Consider the following 23,067-nt stretch of genomic DNA (forward strand, 5'->3'; position numbering starts at 1 on the left):
TCCATGACCTCACATAGTTATAATTTTTCCTTTCTTTTTTACTTTCTCTTTGTTTCTTTGTTTGTTTTTTGTTTGTTTCTTTCTTTCTCGCAGACTTATAATTCCACCCTCTGAGAATACTGGAGAGGACTGATGTATGATAATGATGAAAACAGGCCCATGAGAATGGAATGTGAGGAGGTCATCTGCAAAACTAGGCAGAAATGTGGACAAGTTTAGTGACTCCGTAGACGGTAAGAAAATGGAGGCAAAAGTTGTTAGATTGAAGAGATGGGGGTTATGGATAGTGACACCAAGACTACGTAGAATTAAAAAGAAAGATAGACTTACACTTGTCATAGCCCAAGAGGAAGGTGCTAGAAGAAAGCGACACAATAAGAATAAAAGTATGAGCTGAGTAAAATATGGAGCAAGGTCAGGGAACAAGTGTGAAGGATTGAAATTATAAAATAGGCTTGGGGAGGAAGACCCTCGTTTTATAGGAAAATAACTGAGGGAAGTAAATGGTGAACCTAAGGTCACAGAGTCAATTAAACAGTAGCTGGGGGGCCAGAGTCCAGGTTTTCTGATTGCCAAGACAGGTGCTTTCCACTAGCCCACCCAGCCACTCTTGCTGAATCATCGTCTGCTGGTTACTTATGCCCAATCCAAAGGGAGTTATTGTAGTTAATGAGTAAACACAGTATAGCAAAACCCACTGTAAATGTACAGCTCTACAGAAATACTCAAGACATCTTGACCTTTGAGTTTCCTTCACAGCTCTGTCCCACCACGGCTGTGTAGCACTGAGTACTGACTTTTCTTGACTGTGAACTGCCTTCCAGATATTGCAGGTTCCCATGTTGATGCTTATTAGGGCCTCAGATGGAGAGACGAAAGTCACCCTCAGGGAATTTCTAGCTGAATTAGTCTCCACTAAGCCTTGAAATCAAAATGCTTCTGGTAGGTAAATGGGGTACAGATGGGAAATCAAGCCAGTGTGTGACTGGGCATGATTTAGAGCAACTGTTATTGAGATGACAGCTCCTAGCAGGCAACCCCATGAGAGCCTGGATTTTAGTTGCAGAGTGAGTAGGTGAAATGAATAACTGTTTTTTTTTTGACTTTTGAATTTCCTGCACCTTGCCAGTGGTTATTGCAGCCATATTTGGGTCATGTATATTCCAGAGAGATTTTTGATTTAAGAATCTAATTTTTTTGAAGGACAAGCGATATTCAATGTATCATCTATGCATAAGATTTTGTATAGATATTTTGATGGTGATGCAAAAGTTGTACATTATATGAAATATTATACATTTTTAACTCTGGAGGAATGACAGTAGTCTATTTCTAACACATATTACCTTGGGCAAATATTGAAATTCTTGATTAATGTTTAACTAAAAGAAGTATACTCAGTTCAAGTAAAAGATCAGTTTCAGGGTTCAGGCTGAGGTTTCCTGATGATTAAAATTCAGTCTCAAGCAGAAGACCCCAAGGCCAAGGGTATTAGACATAACAGAAAGTGGGAGCCATACCTGACCTCCAGAGAATGTGGGCCGGGTATAAGATCTTAATCTTCTCTTATCTTACTACAGAAATTTGGATGGAGAAGCAATATTTATCTCAAGGAGAAGTGGACCTAAGAGCTTATTTCACTAGGAATCACACTATTTTGGAAGGTACCCGATTCAAAAGAGCCATTTTCCAAGGGCAATACTGTAGAAGTTTGGGTTGTTGTGAAGACAGAGATGATGGCTGTGTCACTGAGTTCTATGAGATGAATGCGTTGTGTTATTGTGATAAGTTCTGTGAAAGGGAACATTCTGATTGCTGCCCTGATTACAAGTCCTTTTGCCGTGAAGAGAAAGAATGGTCTCCCCAGACAGAGCCTTGGTATCCGGAAGGTAGGCTTTGGGAATGTGTTTAAGCATCATCCTACTTCATAACAAGATCTGACAAACTTTCTCTCTCTCTCTCTTTCTTTTTCTTTTTCTCTTCCAATGAAATGAAAGTGATTGCTGTGATTGCCAAGATAAACTTATTTGGATTGTTAAAGTGCTTGGTTTAGATGCAGGGTACCTGCAGTGTACTAGCACATTCAGGAAAATTCTGCTCTGATGGCCATGACTGCTGGTCAGTATTTGAATACTCACTCAACTTATATAAGGCTTACTGAAAACTTTTTCTTTCTTTCTTTATAAAATGTATTGACATCTGGACTTGTAAGCTTTTTTGAGTGTAGTCTCTTAAAGAATCTCATGAAAGTCACAACCCTGATCACCTGCACATTCATGTAACATTTTACTTATTATTTCATGGGACTAATGGACCCCCCAGCATTAGAACCTATGGCATAGCAGTGACACTAAAATCAGGACAAAAGCAAAATAGTCAGTCACTCTCCCTGTCTAAGTAATACTAAATAGATTCTTCACGTGTATTTTTGTTTTGTTACTATTTTATTTTGCCAGTCTGAGATTTTTTTTAAAAATTATTTAAAAGAAAAGAAGGCTTTATATGAGTAATTGCAAAAGTCTAAAGTGGAATGGATGCACACCAAAGATTCTAAGGAAAATGGTGCTATTTACAGTATTGGTCTAATTATAGGAGAATGGCTATCGATTCAGAATAATTGATATAACCAAACTCTGGACCCAAACCAAAATAAAACAAAACCTTACAGCTACACGAAGATGAGGCTCTATCTTTCTGCCTCCTGTTACATCAAGTCTCCTCAGCAGAAATTCAGGGTTAATTGGAGCTCTGTAACACTACTGTATATTGTTGATGGTGTATAGAAATTACAGTTAGAAGACAGTTTAGGATAAACTAGGGACTTAGCATTCTTATTTCAAAATCTAGTTCTCATTTCAAAATCCCTATGTCATTGTCCTCATTCTAAACAATGTCATCTTGTTTGTAAAACTGAGGAAATGCTTTTTTAAAATACATATGTATTATTTTAAATTTCCTAAAGAATTGTCATTTGTGCCCGTCCTTTGCATTTTAGCAATAAACAGCTCAGCAAACATTTATTTCATCCTATAAAGTGGCAGATACTCTTCAAGGAATGGGATATCTAATCATTTATCAACGATTATTCATTGAGTATCTCTGCTGTGTCAGGCATCGTGGTTGGTTCTGGGGCATCAATGGGGAAGAAAAAAAGGCAAGGTCTTCTCATGGAAGTCACAGTCAAGTTGGGGAGGGGAGGAATGAAAGATATTTCACAAATTCACTGTACAACTGCAAATTGTGATAAATTCTCTGAAGCAACCATTTAAGATGCTGTGAGAAGGTATAACATATATATAACAGAATATAACATTAATTTGTAACGTGATATATAACATTAAACTGCTTAGGGGTCAGTGAGGGAAGACGTTTAAGCCATTTTAGCTGAGACTTGAGTACTGAGGAGGAATGAGCTAAACTGAAGAAGAGTCCACAGAAGAATGTTGCAGATATGAGAGCAAGGAGCCTGGCATGGTCCAGCAACTGGAAGAGGTCACTGTTTCAGAAAAGTAATTACTAGGAGAGGTTTGGGGGGGACATGAGGTGAGGTTTGAGAGATGGGTGGAAGTCATGTTATGCCAGGCCTTATTGGACATGTTAGAGATTTGGGATTTTATTTGGTTATGAGAACTCATTGAAAGACATTAATTAAATAGGTATACGGTCATCTTTTTGGATGCGCAACCAGAGCAGTCACTCACAGAGAACCTCATGCTCAGAAGAGTCACATGCTTGGTTTCATGCTCTGATGTTGCCATCTTGAACTTCCTAGTGAGTTTTGAACAGGGGCCCCACATTTAGTTTACCACTTGGCTCCACAAATTGTATAGCTGGTACTAATGAAGTTAGATTTGCATTTTTTGAAGGTCATACTGAAAGATAGTTTAGGTGGCAGGAATAAGCAAAAGAAGGGTAATGAGATAGTAGGTGACTGCAGTAGCTTAAAATGTGCTTCTCAAGTCACCATTTTACATTTTCATGTTCTCGTGGACCAATACTTCAATAAAATAAAAATCATGTGCTCAGATGGGGACATCAAATTGTTATGAAAGTTTCTGTACACTTATTCTCAGTTTTCATACTTAATTCTTCACAGACCACTGGTAAACATTTCTCAGGCCTGCACTGGTCTGTGGACCATATGTTGAGCAGTACTGAAGGATGAGAGAAAAGAACAGCTTGGACTAGTTTTGTAGCACTGTAGACTTAGATGGAGAAAAGGAGAAAACTTCATAAGACATGATGATCTTGCCCTTGAGGACCTTACAAAGGAGAAAGACACTTAGGAGATTTCAGTAAAATGAAGTAATAGCTATGAGAGAAATGTTCTCGATATGATGGAACCCAGGACTTTAGAGCTCAGTCATAAAAGATGAGTGGGTGTTATACAGGGGACAAGATGAGGACGGATAGGTTTCAGTATTCCCAGCTGAGAATGTAGTACGCATAGGACGAGTTCATAACAAAGCAGCATGGAGCAGAATCAGTAATTAGGTAGGTGGGAAAAGAAGTGAGGAAGGATTAGATCAGGGGCAGTCTTGAGTGTCATTATAAGAGACTTATGTGTTAGAAGTCTCACACTAGCAGGCTTCAAGTCTAAAGATATGGTCTGTATGACCCAGATAGACAATATCTTTTTAAACAAATATATTGGATTTTTTTTCTTAACATCTCTGGGCAGAGAGGATTGAGTTAATTAAGCTCTAGTAAGGACTCACTATCATCATTGGTCCATGAAGTCTTCTATCTAATTTGTAGATAAATTTCCCTGCCTTCCTTCCTGCCTTTCCTCTTCACTCCTTCCTTTCTTCCCTCCCTCCCTTCTTTCCTTTCTCCCTTAGATATCTATGCCCCATTCCCCTCTTCCTCCGTAGCCAGCCTGCTCTCCTTTTACTTTTATGCACCCTTTTAAAGCATGTAGTCTTGTTTTGTGTATTTGAATTGTTAATTTACATAAATCATGTTATGCTAGAGACCTCATTCTGTTTTTCGCTTTTTTCAGACAGCATTGTATTATAAGGATCTATCCATGTCTCCAAATGTATATCTAGTCTATGGCTTCTGACTGATACCTAGTTCTTTGTGATGTTGCTATTTCTCATTTGCTTACCTGTTTCATCCATGATGGATGGACACCTAGGTTGCCTACAACTCTCTGCTATCATAAAAAGTCCATGATAGACAGCCTCAGGCATATGTTCTTATGCACCCGTGTGATCCAGACAAGACTGGAATTGCTGGGTCCAGGTGTGCATACATTTAATCAAAGTCATGCCAGATGGCTCCCAGCAGAGACTGCATCAGTTTATACTTCCCCCGGCACTATACGAGAACCCATCTACCCCACATCTCTAGCTCTTGGCATTACCCAGCTTTGCAACCTTTATTTATATAATCAGCAAAACACGATTATCATTGTCATTTTAATTTGCATTTTTCTGGTTACAAGTTGGCTTGAGCTTCTCCTCATATGCTCATTAAATAGTTGGCTTTCTTCTTCCTGTGACTTAGGTTTTCCTATCCACAGCCTTGTAATATCTCTTAATATCTGGCACAGCAACTCCAATTATTTGCCCTCCTTTTTCCAGGATGATTTAGGATAGGGAGACATTTAGCCTCCCATAAACAGTTTTAAAATAAGTTTATCTAGTTTCTCAAAAGGTCCAGCTGAAAGTTTTAATAGGATTGTATAGAATTTATAGATTTATTTAGAGATAATTGAACTCTGTAATGTTAAGACATTTCATTCAATAGTATGTCTCTCTGCTTTTTCTGGTTTTTAAAAATGTCCTTAAATAGAACTAAATTTTTCTCCACTGTGGCCTTATGTATTTTTTGTTAATTCCTGGATACTTTAAATTTTATTTTGAATTTCATATTTAAAAATAATTTATAGCTAGTTATTGCCATTGTGGATAAATGCTAGTTATTCATGAAAGTTCACACACTATCTAGAAACCTTTCTAAACTCTCTTATTATTTTTTATTTATTTATTTATTTATTTATTTATTTATTTATTTATTTATTTATTTTTATTTTTATTTTTTTTAAATTTTATTTTGTCGATATACATTGTAGCTGATTAATGCTCCCCATCACCAAAACCTCCCTCCCTTCTCCCTCCCCCCCTCCCCCCGAACCATGTCCTTTCTGTTTGTTTGTTGTATCAACTTCAAATAATTGTGGTTGTTATATCTTCTTCCCCCCCCCCCCGGTTTGTGTGTGTATGTGTGTATGTGTGTGTGTGAATTTATATATTAATTTTTAGCTCCCACCAATAAGTGAGAACATGTGGTATTTCTCTTTCTGTGCCTGACTTGTTTCACTTAATATAATTCTCTCAAGGTCCATCCATGTTGTTGCAAATGGCAGTATTTCATTCGTTTTTATAGCTGAGTAGTATTCCATTGTGTAGATGTACCACATTTTCCATATCCACTCATCTGATGATGGGCATTTGGGCTGGTTCCAACTCTTGGCTATTGTAAAGAGTGCTGCGATGAACATTGGGGAACAGGTATACCTTCGACTTGATGATTTCCATTCCTCTGGGTATATTCCCAACAGTGGGATGGCTGGGTCGTATGGTAGATCTATTTGCAATTGTTTAAGGAACCTCCATACCATTTTCCATAGAGGCTGCACCATTTTGCAGTCCCACCAACAATGTATGAGAGTTCCTTTTTCTCCGCAGCCTCGCCAGCATTTATCGTTCATAGTCTTTTGGATTTTAGCCATCCTAACTGGGGTTAGATGGTATCTCAATGTGGTTTTGATTTGCATTTCCCGGATGCTGAGTGATGTTGAGCATTTTTTCATATGTCTGTTGGCCATTTGGATATCTTCCTTAGAGAAATGCCTACTTAGCTCTTTTGCCCATTTTTTAATTGGGTTGCTTGTTTTCTTCTTGTAAAGTTGTTTGAGTTCCTTATATATTCTGGATATTAATCCTTTGTCAGATGTATATTTTGCAAATATTTTCTCCCACTCTGTTGGTTGTCTTTTAACTCTTTTAATTGTTTCTTTTGCTGTGCAGAAGCTTTTTAGTTTGATATAATCCCATTTGTTTATTTTTCCTTTGGTTGCCCGTGCTTTTGGGGTCGTATTCATGAAGTCTGTGCCCAGTCCTATTTCCTGAAGTGTTTCCCCTATATTTTCTTTAAGAAGTTTTATTGTCTCAGGATGTATATTTAAATCCTTAATCCATTTTGAGTTGATTTTAGTATACGGTGTGAGGTATGGATCTAGTTTCATTCTCCTGCATATCGATATCCAGTTATCCCAGCACCACTTGCTGAAGAGGCAGTCCCTTCCCCAGTGAATAGGCTTGGTGCCTTTGTCAAAGATCAGATGGCAGTAAGTGTGAGGGTTGATTTCTGGATTCTCTATTCTATTCCATTGGTCAGTGTGTCTGTTTTTATGCCAGTACCATACTGTTTTGGTTATTATAGCTTTGTAGTATAGCTTAAAGTCAGGTAGTGTTATGCCTCCAGCTTTATTTTTTTTGCTGAGCATTGCTTTGGCTATTCGTGGTCTTTTATTGTTCCATATAAATGTCTGAATAGTTTTTTCCATTTCTGAGAAAAATGTCTTTGGAATTTTGATGGGGATTGCATTGAATTTGTATATCACTTTGGGTAGTATGGACATTTTCACTATGTTGATTCTTCCAATCCAAGAGCATGGAATATCTTTCCATCTTCTTGTATCCTCTCTAATTTCTCTCAGCAGTGGTTTGTAGTTCTCATTATAGAGATTTTTCACCTCCTTGGTTAACTCAATTCCTAAGTATTTTATTTTTTTGGTGGCTATTGTAAATGGGCAGGCTTTCTTGATTTCTCCTTCTGCATGTTCACTATTGGAGAAAAGAAATGCTACTGATTTTTGTGTGTTGATTTTGTATCCTGCTACTGTGCTGAAATCATTTATCAATTCCAACAGTTTTTTTGTAGAGGTTTTAGGCTGTTCGATGTATAGGATCATGTCATCTGCAAACAGGGACAGTTTGACTTCATCTTTTCCAATCTGGATGCCCTTTATTTCCTTCTCTTCTCTGATTGCTCTGGCTAGTACTTCCAACACTATGTTGAATAGGAGTGGTGAGAGTGGGCATCCTTGTCTAGTGCCTGTTCTTAAAGGAAAAGCTTTCAGCTTTTCCCCATTCAGGATGATATTGGCAGTGGGTTTGGCATATATGGCTTTAATTATGTTGAGATACTTTCCCTCTATACCTAACTTATAGAGGGTCTTTGTCATGAATGAGTGCTGAACTTTATCAAATGCTTTTTCAGCATCTATAGAGATGATCATATGGTCCTTGTGTTTGAGTTTATTAATATGCTGTATCACATTTATTGATTTGCGTATGTTGAACCAACCTTGCATCCCTGGGATGAATCCCACTTGATCGTGATGAATAATTTTTCGTATGTGTTGCTGTATTCTGTTTGCTAGTATTTTAGTGAGGATTTTTGCATCTATATTCATCAAGGATATCGGCCTGTAGTTTTCTTTTTTGGTTATATCTTTACCTGGTTTTGGTATCAGGATGATGTTTGCTTCATAGAATGAGTTTGGGAGATTTGCGTCCGTTTCAATCTTTTGGAATAGTTTGTAAAGAATCGGTGTCAATTCCTCTTTGAATGTTTGGTAAAATTCTGCTGTGAATCCATCTGGTCCTGGGCTTTTCTTTGTTGGGAGCCTTCTGATAACAGCTTCAATCTCCTTTATTGTTATTGGTCTGTTCAAATTTTCTACGTCTTCACGGTTCAGTTTTGGGAGCTTGTGTGTGTCCAGAAATTTATCCATTTCCTCCAGATTTTCAAATTTGTTGGCGTATAGTTGTTTATAGTAGTCTCGAATGATTCCTTGTATTTCAGATGAATCAGTTGTAATATCGCCTTTTTCATTTCTAATTTTTGTTATTTGAGTCTTCTCTCTTCTTTTTTTTGTTAGCCATGCTAATGGTTTGTCAATTTTATTTATCTTTTCAAAAAACCAACTTTTTGATTCGTTGATCTTTTGAATTGTTTTTTGGTTTTCAATTTCATTCAGTTCTGCTCTGATCTTAATGATTTCTTTCCGTCTGCTAACTTTAGGATTGGATTGTTCTTGTTTTTCTAGTTCTTTAAGGTGAAGTGTTAGGTTGTTCACTTGCCATCTTTCCATTCTTCTGAAGTGAGCGTTTAATGCAATAAATTTTCCCCTCAATACTGCTTTTGCAGTATCCCACAGGTTTTGGTATGATGTATCATTGTTTTCATTAGTTTCAATAAATTTTTTGATTTCCTGCTTGATTTCTTCTTGGACCCATATGTCATTAAGTAGAATGCTGTTTAATTTCCATGTGTTTGTATAGTTTCCAGAGTTTTGTTTGTTATTAATTTCTAGTTTTAATCCATTGTGGTCTGAGAAGATACATGGGATAATTCCAATTTTTTTGAATTTATTGAGACTTGATTTGTGACCTAATATGTGATCTATCTTGGAGAATGATCCATGTGCTGATGAGAAGAATGAATATTCTGAGGTTGTTGGGTGGAATGTTCTGTAGATATCTGCCAATTCCAATTGGTCTAGAGTCTTGTTTAGATCTTGTGTTTCTCTACTGATTCTTTGCCTAGATGATCTGTCTAATATTGACAGTGGAGTGTTCAGGTCCCCTGCTATTATGGTATTAGTGTCTATTTCCTTCTTTAGGTCTAATAGAGTTTGTTTTATAAATCTGGCTGCTCCAACATTGGGTGCGTACATATTTATGATTGTTATGTCTTCTTGATGGATCAGTCCTTTTATCATTAAGTAGTGTCCCTCATTGTCTCTTTTTATGGTTTTTAGTTTAAAGTCTATTTTGTCAGATATAAGAATAGCCACTCCAGCTCGTTTTTCTTTTCTGTTTGCATGGTAAATCTTTTTCCATCCTTTCACTCTTAGTCTGTGTGAATCTTTATGGGTGAGGTGGGTCTCTTGTAGGCAGCATATAGTTGGGTCCTGCTTTTTGATCCAGTCAGCCAGTCTGTGTCTTTTAATTGGGGAATTTAAGCCTTTAACATTAAGAGTTGTTATTGAAAGGTGTTGATTTATTCCTAGCATTTTATTGGTTGTTTGGTTGTCTTAGGTGTCTTTTGTTCCTTGCTTTCTGATTTACTGTTTGGTTTCTTTGTTTGTTGGTTCCTTAGGTTGTAGATAGTGTTTTTGTTAGCTTGTTTTCTCTTCATGAATGCCATTTTTATTGTACTAGCGGGTTTAGATTTTTCTTAGGTTTTTATGGCAGTGGTAGTTATTTTTCAGGAACCAAACCCAGTACTCCCTTGAGGATTTCTTGTAAGGGTGGTCTTGTGGTAGTGAACTCCCGCAGTTTTTGTTTGTCTGAGAAATATACTATTTGCCCCTCATTTCGGAAGGATAGCCTTGCAGGGTAGAGTATTCTTGGCTGGCAATCTTTGTCTTTTAGTATTTTGAAAATATCATCCCATTCCTTTCTAGCTTTTAGGGTTTGTGATGAAAAGTCTGATGTTAACCTGATTGGGGCTCCCTTATAGGTGATTTGACGCTTCTCTCTTGCAGCTTTTAAGATTCTCTCTTTGTCTCTGAGTTTTGCCAATTTGACTATGACATGTCTTGGAGAAGGCCTTTTTGGGTTGAATATGTTTGGAGATCGTTGAGCTTCCTGGATCTGAACATCTGTGATTTTTCCTATACCTGGGAAGTTTTCTGCCACTATTTTGTTGAATATGTTTTCAATGGAATCTCCATTTTCCTCCCCTTCTGGAATACCCATGACTCGGATATTTGAGCGCTTGAGGTTGTCTGATATCTCTCTCAGATTTTCTTCCATGTCCTTGATTCTTTTTTCTTTCTTTTTGTCTGCTTGTGTTATTTCAAACAGCCCATCTTCAAGTTCAGAGGTTCTCTCTTCAACTTCGACAAGCCTGTTGGTTAAACTCTCCATTGTGTTTTTTATTTCGCTGAATAACTTCTTCAGTTCAGCAAGTTCTGCTACATTTTTTTTCAGGACATTGATTTCCTTGTATATTTCCTCTTTCAGATCCTGTATACTTTTCCTCATTTCATCATGATGTCTAGCTGAGTTTTCTTGTATCTCATTCAGTTTCCTTAGAATTATCACTCGAAATTCCTTGTCAGTTATTTCAAGGGCTTCTTGTTCTATAGGATCTAGAGTATGAGATTTATTAACTTTTGGTGGTGTACTTTCTTGATTTTTTGTATTTCTGGTGTCTTTTTTTTGGTGTTTATTCATTGTGGCAGGGGGTTTCACAGTCCACCGGTTTAAGACTAATGACTAACTAGGATGTTGCTGTGGTTGCCAATTTGGTATGGCTCCCGCCGTGACTGCTCAGTTGGCCTCTAGTGTCTTGTGTGTGTGGTTGCCTCGGGTCTTGGGCTTCTCCGGGGATCCACCTTTCTGGTCAGCTTGTACTCTGCTGGGCTGGTGGATCACGTACCACAGGGTGTGTGATCTCTGTTGAGCTTTCACTTTCTGTACAGGACTTCTCCCCGTTCCGTGTGCTCTGGCCCAGGCTGTTAGATCGTGCAGTGGCGACCCCACCGGGTGTGTGGTTTCTGTCGAGTCTCCGCCTCCCTGGCCGCACGTCTCCGCCCTCTGTGCACACTGTGCTGGGTTGGGGCGTGTCTTCTGCACCCCTCGTCTATCAGCTGGGCCTTCAAGACCCTGCTCAGCACCGCCTCGCCCAGAGTGTCTACCAGGTTTCTGCTAGGCACAGACGACCGGTCTCTCTGGGTGCCTTTGTAGCACTGTGTAGATCTTTCTCGGGTCTTGTTCACCTTTGTATCCCCCCGGTATAAACCGAGTCTAGTGCCTGCCTGCAGCCTGCTCTCCGGCAGGTTCAAGCAGACCTGGGAACTCTCCTACCACACTATTCCCAACCAGAAATTCGTTAGGCTTTTTTCCAAACTGGTGGTCGCAGAGATGGTATCTGCCTCCCAGTAACAGGAAGTTTACCGGGGCCGGAGTCCAGGGTGTGGTGGAGTGACAGTCGGCCCGCCCGTACTTCCTAGCCCTCCCAAAACTGGTCGGGACGCCCCACACCCCCAGCCCTGCCAGAGAACCGTGGAGGGAGTGGGAGAGGAGGTCGGCCCGCAGGGTCCGGAAAGCCCCGCGCCAGGCCAAGCAAATGGGCTCAGTGATGGCCAAGCAGGGCGGAGCTGCCCGCACCTGGGAAAATGGAGGCAGCACCGGGGCAGTGAGTGGCCTGGTGGTGCAGGCGGGGAGCCTCGTGGGCATCCACCCCCCGAACAGAGCTGTGCCAGGGATCACTCACAGTGCTGTGCCAGGTCGGGCGCTCGCTCTGTCTCTGGTTTGTTGCCTTCCGTGTTCTCGGCGCTGCCGCCTCGGGCTGTTCAGTCGCGGCGCCGCTTGGGCGCTCCCAGGAGTCTTCTTTAATTCCGGCCTGAAACCTCGAATCCTGGATAGGGCAGCTGGCCGCCTTCAGCGTGGCCCCGGCCTCCGGGATCCTGGCTGCATCCACAGCAGCCCTGGCGCCGTGTTCCCTGTTTCAAGACTCACTTTTGCAGCTAAGAATCAGTTCTTTTCCTGCTCCACACTTCAAAGCTGTTGCCTGTAAATGAGGCAGCCTCTCCTGCCGGGGGCAAAGTGGCGTTGAGCCCCCACGACCGGCCAGCAGCAGCAGTCCTCCCTTAAGAGATGGCCAGAGGAAGGTCCACAAGTTTCCCGGCTGCCTGAGGCCCAGTGGCCACCTTTTCCACCTCAGCTACTCCGCGCCAGCCGCCGCAGCCGCCGCAGCCGCCGCAGCCGCCGCCATCTTGACCAAACTCTAAACTCTCTTATTAGAAAAGAAATTTTGATTTTTGATTTTTTTTAGCTGGCCCAAACAGGGATCGAACCCTGGACTTTGGTGTTATCAGCACCACACTTTAACTAACTGAGCTAACTGGCCAGCCCCAGAAAATATATTTTTTTTTTACCACAGTAAAGATTTCCATACCAAATTCCCAAAGTAAACATTTTACATGGAGAAATTGTAGATGTATTCCCTGTAAGACTAGTAATAAAACACGGATGTGTACTATCTTTGCTACTATTTAACAAGAAGGTCCTTGTTAGTGCTTTCAGGAAAAAAAAATTAAGTGAAATAATCTGAAGAAAATTGATAAAACTCCCATTATTTGTAGACAACACGATGATCTACGTAGAAAAAAATAAAACCAACAGGAAATAGGTCTGTTTTTTTTTTTTTTCCAAAAAGTGGAGCTCCTTACTGTTGTTTAATACATAAATTGTACAACTATACATGGAAGCCCTGGGTCCTACTATTGTACATATTTTGGGTTTGAAAGAAGGTGATTTGCTTACATTTTCAAAGATATATTTTTGGTTGAACTTCTCTATTTTATCACATTGGTATTATCATTAAGAGAAGTGGTGAAGTTAAATAACATGATGATAATATATATAACATGATGATACTACTACATAGGCCATTGTAAAAAGCCCTATGCCCATGATTAGTTAGGGATCATATTCTTGTTGTAAGTGTAGCTCCTAATAATGATAAAATTGGGCCCTACAGTCAAGGGAAATTCATCTCTTATAGCACCCTGCATATGGGAGGTACTTAATTGACAGACTTCTCTGTAGCATACTGTGAGTAGCATGCTTTTAATTGGCTTACTGAACCTACTATTCTTCCTCCTACTAGGTAAGATTTGTTGATTACTATTTCTGTTGTGCCAACAACTGTTCCAAGCACCTTTCAGGTATTAACTCATTCATTATTTTATTCCACCTTGTTTAATAGGATAGTTATTCTATATCAATTACATACAAAGCTTCTTCAGAGTGAGTATGGTGGTTTATTCAGTGTGTACTAATTACAGTGCCATGAAGAGGGATGCTCTTAGTAAATATTGGTTGAATTTGAAGTGAGTTGATACCTAGAGGATTTTTATTTTTTTTAATTTTGTATTTATTAAATTAAATAATAACTTTATTCTCACATAATTTTAAAGAATAAAATATTTTCAGAAGCACAATTTTTCATACATGAAGTAGATTTTAAAAGATATTTGTAAATTTTCAAAGTATTATTGTTTACCCATAGTTTTGATGGGCAATTATTACATACTTTCAGAAGGTGGCACCTTAATAGGAGTAATTGACAGTATTTAAATCTTGTTATATATCCATTATTACTGTAAGCATTGAGTACAACAAGAAAAGAGTAAAGTCCTACGCCTTGAAAAGCATGTGATCTGCATGGGTGAGAAGACTTAGGTATGTGAAATAATGAGAAACCACTGCAAGTGAGTATTTATCAAATGCCACATGTGCGCTCCCTGTGGTCAATAATGTAACCCTACAATCTCAACTGGAAAGTTGAGAATATTAAAATGGTTGATACTTATTTAATATATACCATGCTATCAGATAAGGCTGTATTAGATTGGTGAGAACCCTAATTAACACACACATTTTTATTTTGCCTGGATTCACTATGTCAGAGGCCAGCCTCCATCTATCTTTCTGCTTCAAGATTACTAGAATATGGCCCTTGCGTTCATGATCCAGCTTGGCCCCTCATGCTCCAAATATCATGTCTAAGTACCAGGCAATAAAATTAGAAAAGGAGGTTATGGTCTCCACATAATAAAGAGACATTCTAGAGTGCAGAAAAGCACCTCTGCTCCTATCTCTTTGGTCAGAGCATAGTCACACGGCCCCGCCAACTATCAAGATAGGCTGAGCACCAAAGTTTGCTTTGTTTTATTTTTCTTAGCTGTGTGGCAACATGCCTGCTACAAAAGAGGTTGTGCTGTAAGGAAGAAAAAAGTAGGGAATGATATTGGGAACAAACGGCAGTCTCTGCCAGGAATTAAAAAAGGAGACTCATCTAAAAAGCATAGAGGCTATCTAAGAAGTCTGCATTTTGATTAAAGTTATTATTTCAATTTAATATTACATTGAGTCCCAGAATCATCGTATAAGCTGTAGTGCTTTTGACGGGCTGAAATTACTTGACCTTTTCTTATTTGAGATATATAGTCCATTCAGAAAAGTAGTTGCTACTTCTTTAACATCTATTTTTGCTTGACAGCTAGAGTTCTGCTAAGACTTTAATTTAGGGTCATATTTTAAGTAGAACTATATCCCAGGTGTAGTTTTTACTCCATTTATTATGGAGACAAGCAATTAATAATCTCATTTTGTAGCAAAAAGTTCACATTACACTATAATTGGTCTCATGAAGATAATTTTTTTCCTGTGTTTATCTTGCTTTTGAAAGTAGCTCCTTGAAAAAAAAGTACTAAACAATACTTAAAAATGTGCAAGATTAACTAAACTAAAATAAAAAGACAAATGTTATGTTATTTATACTATTTTTTGCATGTATAAAGCAACTTTTCTCTGAGATGTTATGCTGTTCATTCACTGATCTATTGCATATTATTTTCAGTGATCTAGTTACAGGGTATTGTCCAGCTCTTTTTATTGTGCCTGTCCTTAGAGCTCTTTAAATCAACAACTTGAAACTATATACATTGCTTTAAGAATTAAAAAAATAAATATGTTATATAAACTGGAAATAGAGCATATTGGTAAATATCTTGCTTCTGTGGTTTTTTTTTTTTTTTCTCCCTGATATCTGATGGTAACTTCGAGGAATTTGACGATTTCAAATGTCAGATACAGAAAACCAGTGACAGAGTCTGAAACACAGCCAGCGTAGATTTTCTAGATGCAATTTTTTAGTGTAGTAGATTCTAAGGAAAGAGTCTAGTATACCATCTGTTGTGAACAGACCTAAATCTAATTTGATTACGCACAATTCTTACGTTCACTTTGGTAAAAAAAAATGCCTGTAAGTCACTGACGAATTTGAATTGGATGAGGTTTATTTACTCCTTCACAACCTCCTTAACCATATTATAAGGAAGATAAATCACAGTCCAAACTCTGCCACTCATACTGACAGTTACGAAAATGTATATTGGTAAGAAGACACAAACCGATTCATACAACCTCTGTAAGCTTCGTGAAGTCTCAAGTTCTTGTCCTTTGGGTGTTCCCATGTCCGTGTTGCATGAAAAGATTATTGGAGGCACATGTGACAATATTGCAGAGGTAGGACTCTATTACTCTTACAGCAGATATCAGGGAATCCTCCTAGCTAGTAACTGAACACAGGACACAAGACAAAGATCATCCCTAGGGCACCAGGTCTAAGACTGCAGGCTTTTGACCATAGTGATACATACACATACAGTAAATGGTGGGATAAAAGGGTGAGGCAAGACTTTGAAACATTCTAGCTCATTCATATAGACTGAATACTACTAACTTAACCAGTGAGAGGTGATTACTTATATCCATAATTCTGATTAATAAGCCACTAATTTTACCAATGAAGGCCCATTTCTGACATTCATTATACTAATGCTCTAGTGTTGATCAAAATATGGATAGTGGAAGCACTTGTAGTGACTGCCTTGAAGTCTGGCCTTCCAGAATGAAGGCTACTGACCACTCCTGGGGTGTGGATTTCTGATTATGACAAGTAATTGCCTTTCCTGCAGTGAATTTTAGAGCAGCACAGATTTTTATAACACACTGTACTGAAGTATTTTAAAATAAATTACAGACATCATATTATCATCTTTTCTTAAATCAGTAAGACAAACTATTTCACTTTCAAAATATCTGATTTGCCTGATTTTGTCTTAAAGGCTGTTAAAGTTGCAAAACTCCCTTGATTTCTAGTCACTAGTTTTTTGTTTTGTTTTGCTCGTTTTTTTTTTTTTTTTTTGGTCAAGGTGCTGTGTGTGTAACCAATTTGACTAACTCACTCTGAGGTGATTCATACATATTTTACTAAGAAAAAAAAGTTACCAGATGGGAAATCTCTCATCTCTCCACTATCCTCACGCTTTTCAACCTCCATCTGGGTCACTGCTTTTGCAGAATTGATTCCCCTTCTTAGGCTCTGAATCCCATCTTCTCTTGTCTTCTCAAGATCTTCACCCTTACAGTTCTTTCTCTCTCTCTGTGTCCTAAGCATCATTTCCCCCACTTCTCTCCTAAGTTAACCATCAATTTACAATTTACAAAATGTGCTTTTGTATCTCTCTGCTTTGAAAAAGCACTCCCTTGATTAGTGTCTTTCACCAGCTATATTCCCATTTCCTTCTTCCTTTTTATGACAAAATATCGGAAAGAAAATTTTTGCTTCTTTACTTCCAAGTCTCTCATCAACCTGTTCCTACAGAACATCACTTCCTGCTACTTCACTGAAATCTATCTTGCCAGGGTTGTCGAGGTCCTCCACATTAACAAATGTGATATTCAGATATCGTTTTCTTTCCCTTGACCTCTCAGCAGTACTGTGCACAGCTGGCTGCTTCATTTGTATGAAATACTTTCTTCTCCTGCTTTCCATGGCCCCCTTCTCCTACATTCCCAGCTTCCTTAGGCCTCTTTCCCCCAATTTCTCCTTCTGAATGTCTGTCAGCTGGAATGTTTTGAGCTCAGTTCTTGACCATTTTCTCTTACCTACAAACTCTCCGCATCTCTTACCGCCAATAGACTCTTATTTCTCTTATTTAGTTATCAGGCTAAAAAAAAAAAAAAAATATATATATATATATATATATATATATATATATATATATATATATATATATATATATACGTACTTCAAAAAGTTCATGGAAATGTTTGTATTCACTTTTAATTGTATTTTCCACAAACTTTTTGTAAGTTGGTGTCTCCCAAATTCATGTTCCAGACTTGGCCTAACTCTGGACTTCAATAAACTACTGTCTATTTGACATCTCCGTTACAATGTCTAACCTAGATTTAATCCAAATACAAATTATACAAAGCAGAACTCTTGATTTCTTGCAGCAAACCTGTTCCTTATTTCAGTAATAGTTTCACCACTCCTCTATTGCTAAAGCCACAATCCCAATGAGATATCCTTGATCCCTCTTCTAAATTCAATTTGTGAGAGAGTTTCATGTGCTTTATTTCCAAATCATATCTATCCACTCCTCTTTCCTCACTACTATCATGCTAAGCCTTCATTCGCTTGGGAGCCTCCATTCCAGCCAGCACGCTGGGAGTGATGAGGACAGGGATTAAGGCAGAGACATTTTGGGTATGCCCTTATAGGTCATGGTAAGAAGTTTGATTTTATTCTAAATTTGATGGGAAACAACTTGAGGATTTTAAGCAGAAAGTGACATGTTGCATATTTTAAAAGATCTCCCTAAATGCTGCATGGGGAAGGAGGGATATTTTGGAGTTGAGGAGGAGTGTGGCAGAGGAGTGAGTGGACTGTCTCTGCATTGTGTAGAAGACCATGTTTCACTGTGTCACACCTTGGCCAGGGTCACATAGAATGACTATGATTTTTGTTCAAGAGACCATTTCCGAAGTGAGATTAAAGTGAACATAGTTTCTCATAGTTAACTCTGACTCGATATTAAGGACAGATGACCAAGAAATGGAGCTTTTATTAACAGATTAGTGCTACTGATTTGGGGATGGCCTGGTGGTGGCATTCTCTCGGCTTCAAAATCATTAGCTGGAGTACAAGTCAGAGAAAGGACAATCTTTTTTTCCTACAGAAACTTTGTGACTTCTGTTCCCTTTATCCATGTAACTGTTATGTTGAACACTCGAGATCTATGAGGTATGATTAAAAATCAAGTTTGCCTTTGTTCTCCACTCACCCTTTAAAAATGGTCAGGGAAGTGCTTCTCTTGTCCCTGAATGAAAACTTGGATTCTTGCATGAGTTTTTTGTTGCTCTTAGGTAAGAAAAAGTTCTAGGGTCTCTTTAAGTTACAATTATAGTGTCAATTCAGTTATTAAAATGTCTAGACCTGTGTATTAATTAAAACTCTGAACTTGATTTAAAGTTAAATCTTTTCCCTCTCCTGAGTTTGCTGAATTAAAGTGCCTGTGGTCTGGTTTGCTCACAGAACTGTGCCTGACCCTGCTGCTTCCTCTAGATATTCATTTGTGTTAGATTCTTGTACATACTTCTGACATATAAAAGCAAATATGAATATATATTCTTATGAATCCCCTTTTTATACAAAGGTAGCATGCACTATATATTTCAATCTATATTGCAAACCAATACCTTGCTTTTTTTCTTCTAACAATATATTCTGCATATCTAGAGATTTTTCCACATCAAAACAGAGATATTTATTTTTTCTTTTATACAGCTACATAATATTCCATTAAATTGTATGGCATATCATAGTTTATTTAATCAGTTCCCTATGATGGGCACCTGGATTGTTTTCAGTTCTTCAAACAACCTTGTACAAATATCATTTTGAATGTGGGCAAGTGCTGCTATAAGACACAGGACTTAAAAAAGAGGTTGCTGTGATAAAGGATATTTATATTTGTAATTGTGATAGATATTGCCAGGTTGTCCCTCACAGAAGTTGTTTCAATATAATAAACTCTATGGATAAGCAAAAAAAAATTAAAATTAAAATTAAAAATAAAAATCCTGTGGTCAGGTAAGAGCTGGTTTCCTTCTCTCATCCCATGAGTGTAGAGTGTCAGAAATCCATGGGAAAGAGGTGAATAGATGCAAATACATAAAGGTTAGATTCATTAGCAGAACATTGAACTGAGAAGCACAGTGCATGCTGAGGAGGGGTGGTTGTGAAATGTTCCCTATGAAACAATTTTTTGAAAAATCAAAGGACAGCAAATTCCATTAGTATCTTTTATGACATTGTGGCTAGCAGTTAAACCAGGTCCCTTGAAATGTTTTCTAAACGTATATTTCTCCCTATGGTTTTATGAATAAAAGATTAGAATTTATTTTGTTTAATTAGAAGCCATTGATGTGATACATCAATTACACATTTCTGAGAAAATAACATTTCACCAAAGTAGAATCCGTTTTAAAATTGTGCAAATTATATTTTCAAAATAGATTTAATTTGTAGCCAGGGTACTATTTTCACAATATCTTCCTGACAGATTTCTTACGATTATAATTCACCATTGTTCTCTTCTGAGTAGTTTATATAATCTGGTAAAACAGTTAACAAGCAGTTTCGGTTAATACTTGAGAATCATTGAGATTTGGACGTCAAATGGCTTCAATGTTACTGATTTCATGAATTTTTCTCTTGACCCAAATCTTGAAGAAAAAGTAGAATTTATCTTTCTAAGGTAAATTCAATGAAATGGCTTTGTATTTTGGTCCAAAACTATGAGCAACTTGCTTTTGTAATATGCAATTATTTATACTCACATATAAGACCCGATTAGTTTTTTTAAATGAGGAATGCCATAAATCGACTCAAATGCTGTTATCTTGCTTACCTTAATAAACACATTAATTATTTTTTGAGCACAGTTAGTGATTAATTTCTTGGTAATCTAGTTTTCATGCTTTACAAATCTTCTCTGTTGTTACATAATATGCAGTTTAAAGATAAAACCTCATAGGACAAGCACAGATTTTGGCATATAAACCTTGACACAAACCAGATGTGGATTTCTATCAGATTGTTACCAAATACTTTTGCATATTATAAAAACTAACCATAATTTTAGATTACTTGTTATGATAATGTACTTTATTACTCAATTTAGAATTTTCATTCGTTTACATGTTATGTTGACAGGTTGCTTCAGAGATGGTCAACATTATGAAGAAGGATCGGTAATTAAAGAAAACTGCAACTCCTGGTAATGAATTTAAGTGGCGCAGAACTAAATTCTACTGTCTGTGTATATTTTCTTCAAATAAAAAGAATATTTATGAAACAAAGCATATATTTAAATACATATAATAAAATCATTCAGAAGACATCACATACCTGTAACTTTTTATAAGCATATTTAATTTTAATGAATGTTAAAAATTTAATTGTGAATATATCTTTTAGTGCTTTAGTTTGATTTCTTGATGATGGACCTTCTTTATGCAACAGGCTTGCATTAATTGTACCTCTTATTTATAAACATTCTGATATACTGCAGGTAAATTGCTTTTTTTTTTAACACAGTAACGGCATATAAAAACAAGCTGCTTTAAAAGGATTAGGCTTTATCCATTAAACATTAAACATTTAGAATGTTTCCAGATATATGTACATTAAATCTACTGTCCAAATGGTCTTATGCTTTCAAACTTCAATGAATGTGTGTTCATATCATTTATTAATTATCTGTAGTAGAGGACAAGAGCACATTGGGTGGTAGCTAATGCATCTTTTAGGATTTATTTTTGCCAAGAATCAAATACCCATATGGCTAACATTACTCAGGAAATTATGCTTTATGCCTTAATGATGTGTAACTCTTGTTACTAATTTTGAAATGTACTCCATAAAGGCCAGGCCACTTTAGTAATTTTTATATCTTTGCAGCACATGCTCAGGACAGCAATGGAAATGTTCCCAACATGTGTGCCTTGTTCGTCCAGAATTAATCGAACACATCAATAAAGGAGACTACGGGTGAGAGAAATCTTGCTTTATATATAGGCTTCTTATCGCCCCCAGTTACTCCTTGGGTTTTAAACAATGTATTGCCTGTCATTTACTTCTATAAACGGTCATTATTTAAAAAGAAAGGGTGGGAGAAAAATGGAAGGAAGATAGAAAGGTGTGTAAAATTGGGATGAACCAAAGTAAACATTAAATCATTAAAAATTAAAGTGTACTAATAAAAAAGAAGAAATATAGAGTGTAGACTTATGTCACTTAGGAAAGAGCAGCACCACAGTGTGGGTGAAGACAGTGGAGAAAACTTTACTTTGCATAAGTATTTATGCAAAATCAGAAAGTTGGCTAGATTTCAGTTTAACCATGTTTCCCTCTGCTGGAGCCCTGACCAAGCCGATCACATGCTCAGCTATCCAGGGTAGAATCTGACCTTAAAAGGAAAGTGCTCTATCTTGATTATCCCCCAGATAATGAGTCAATCTAGACAATTTCACTGAAATGACTGATATGTAGCCAATTTCATTTACAGTTGAGTCAGAAGACAGGTTGAGCCACTTTGCTAATAACTAAGCACAGAGATAAGGATGCTTTAACATTGGAAATAACTGATTCTTCTCCTACAGATTAATAAATTATGTGGCTTCTCCACTTACATAGAAGGAATTAAGATGCAGGCACCAACATTGGCTTTCTTTACAGAACTGAAAGAAAGAGAAATGGGCTGGCTGGTATCTGCCTCAGGATCTCTCACCTGCTATTGATCAAATCTTTATATAACTTTGATAATATCTTCCACATTCTGGAAAAGACTTCACATGAGAAGATTTATTGTCAAGAAACTAGAAAAGTGAAATAATCCTGAGATATATTTTTTAGATAGAAGTATTTTCTTCCACACATAAGATGTTATGTTTCCCAGCACAATGGGGACACCGAATTTCAATGTACCCAAAGGGTTTTCTTGAAAGACACAAAATATAGAAGTCATATTTGTTGACATCAATATTCTTATACCACTCTCAGTTCCTCTGTGCATGTGTGTGTGTGTGTGTGTGTGTGCGTGCATTTAACCAACGTTTTAGATGGTAATTTGATGGCATTTTAAGTATTTCTAGGAAAAAACAATTATAATTTTTTCTGTGGCTAAATGATATTTAAATCATTCAAAGAACATAAAAGTATTTGTCATTTTGAGAAATGATCTGAATCAGGTTCCTAAAAAGATTCAAATGGACTTAATGAGCACACACATCGGGAAACCGTGTTAGAGCAGTCTAGCTTTCCACAGTTACAGAATACATGAGAAACTATTCTAAAACAATGCGATAAGAAAGTATACTTTGAGTACAGAAGTTGTTGGGAATGATGTCTTTCTTGGAAAGAACTTTCTTTCCATCACTTTTTTTTTTTTTTCAGTGTACTCTAGGACTGCTTAAAAGGCACTGGCTTTGCTTTTTAGTAGCAAACATTAAAATGTTATATGACTTTAGTAGAGTAAAAAGTGAAATAAAATCGGAACAAAAAACCCCCCACATATGACTCTTCCCCCCCCAAATAAATGAGAAAACAAGTTAT

The 23,067-nt window shown here is 37.4% G+C and overlaps 1 protein-coding gene across 1 annotated transcript in view; it reads left to right on the forward strand.

Moving 5' to 3' along the window:
- The first annotated feature begins 1,534 nt into the window (after nucleotides 1–1,534).
- TINAG (tubulointerstitial nephritis antigen) overlaps nucleotides 1,535–23,067 on the forward strand; it is a 97,938-nt gene continuing 76,405 nt past the window's right edge. Inside the window, exons 1-3 of the mRNA XM_063098033.1 lie at nucleotides 1,535–1,889; nucleotides 20,668–20,731; nucleotides 21,415–21,504. Coding sequence (XP_062954103.1) covers nucleotides 1,535–1,889; nucleotides 20,668–20,731; nucleotides 21,415–21,504 — 509 coding nt within the window. The remainder of the gene's footprint in view (nucleotides 1,890–20,667; nucleotides 20,732–21,414; nucleotides 21,505–23,067) is intronic.

The sequence above is a fragment of the Cynocephalus volans genome, chromosome 5 (assembly GCF_027409185.1).
Source record: "Cynocephalus volans isolate mCynVol1 chromosome 5, mCynVol1.pri, whole genome shotgun sequence".
Lineage (NCBI taxonomy): Eukaryota > Metazoa > Chordata > Mammalia > Dermoptera > Cynocephalidae > Cynocephalus > Cynocephalus volans.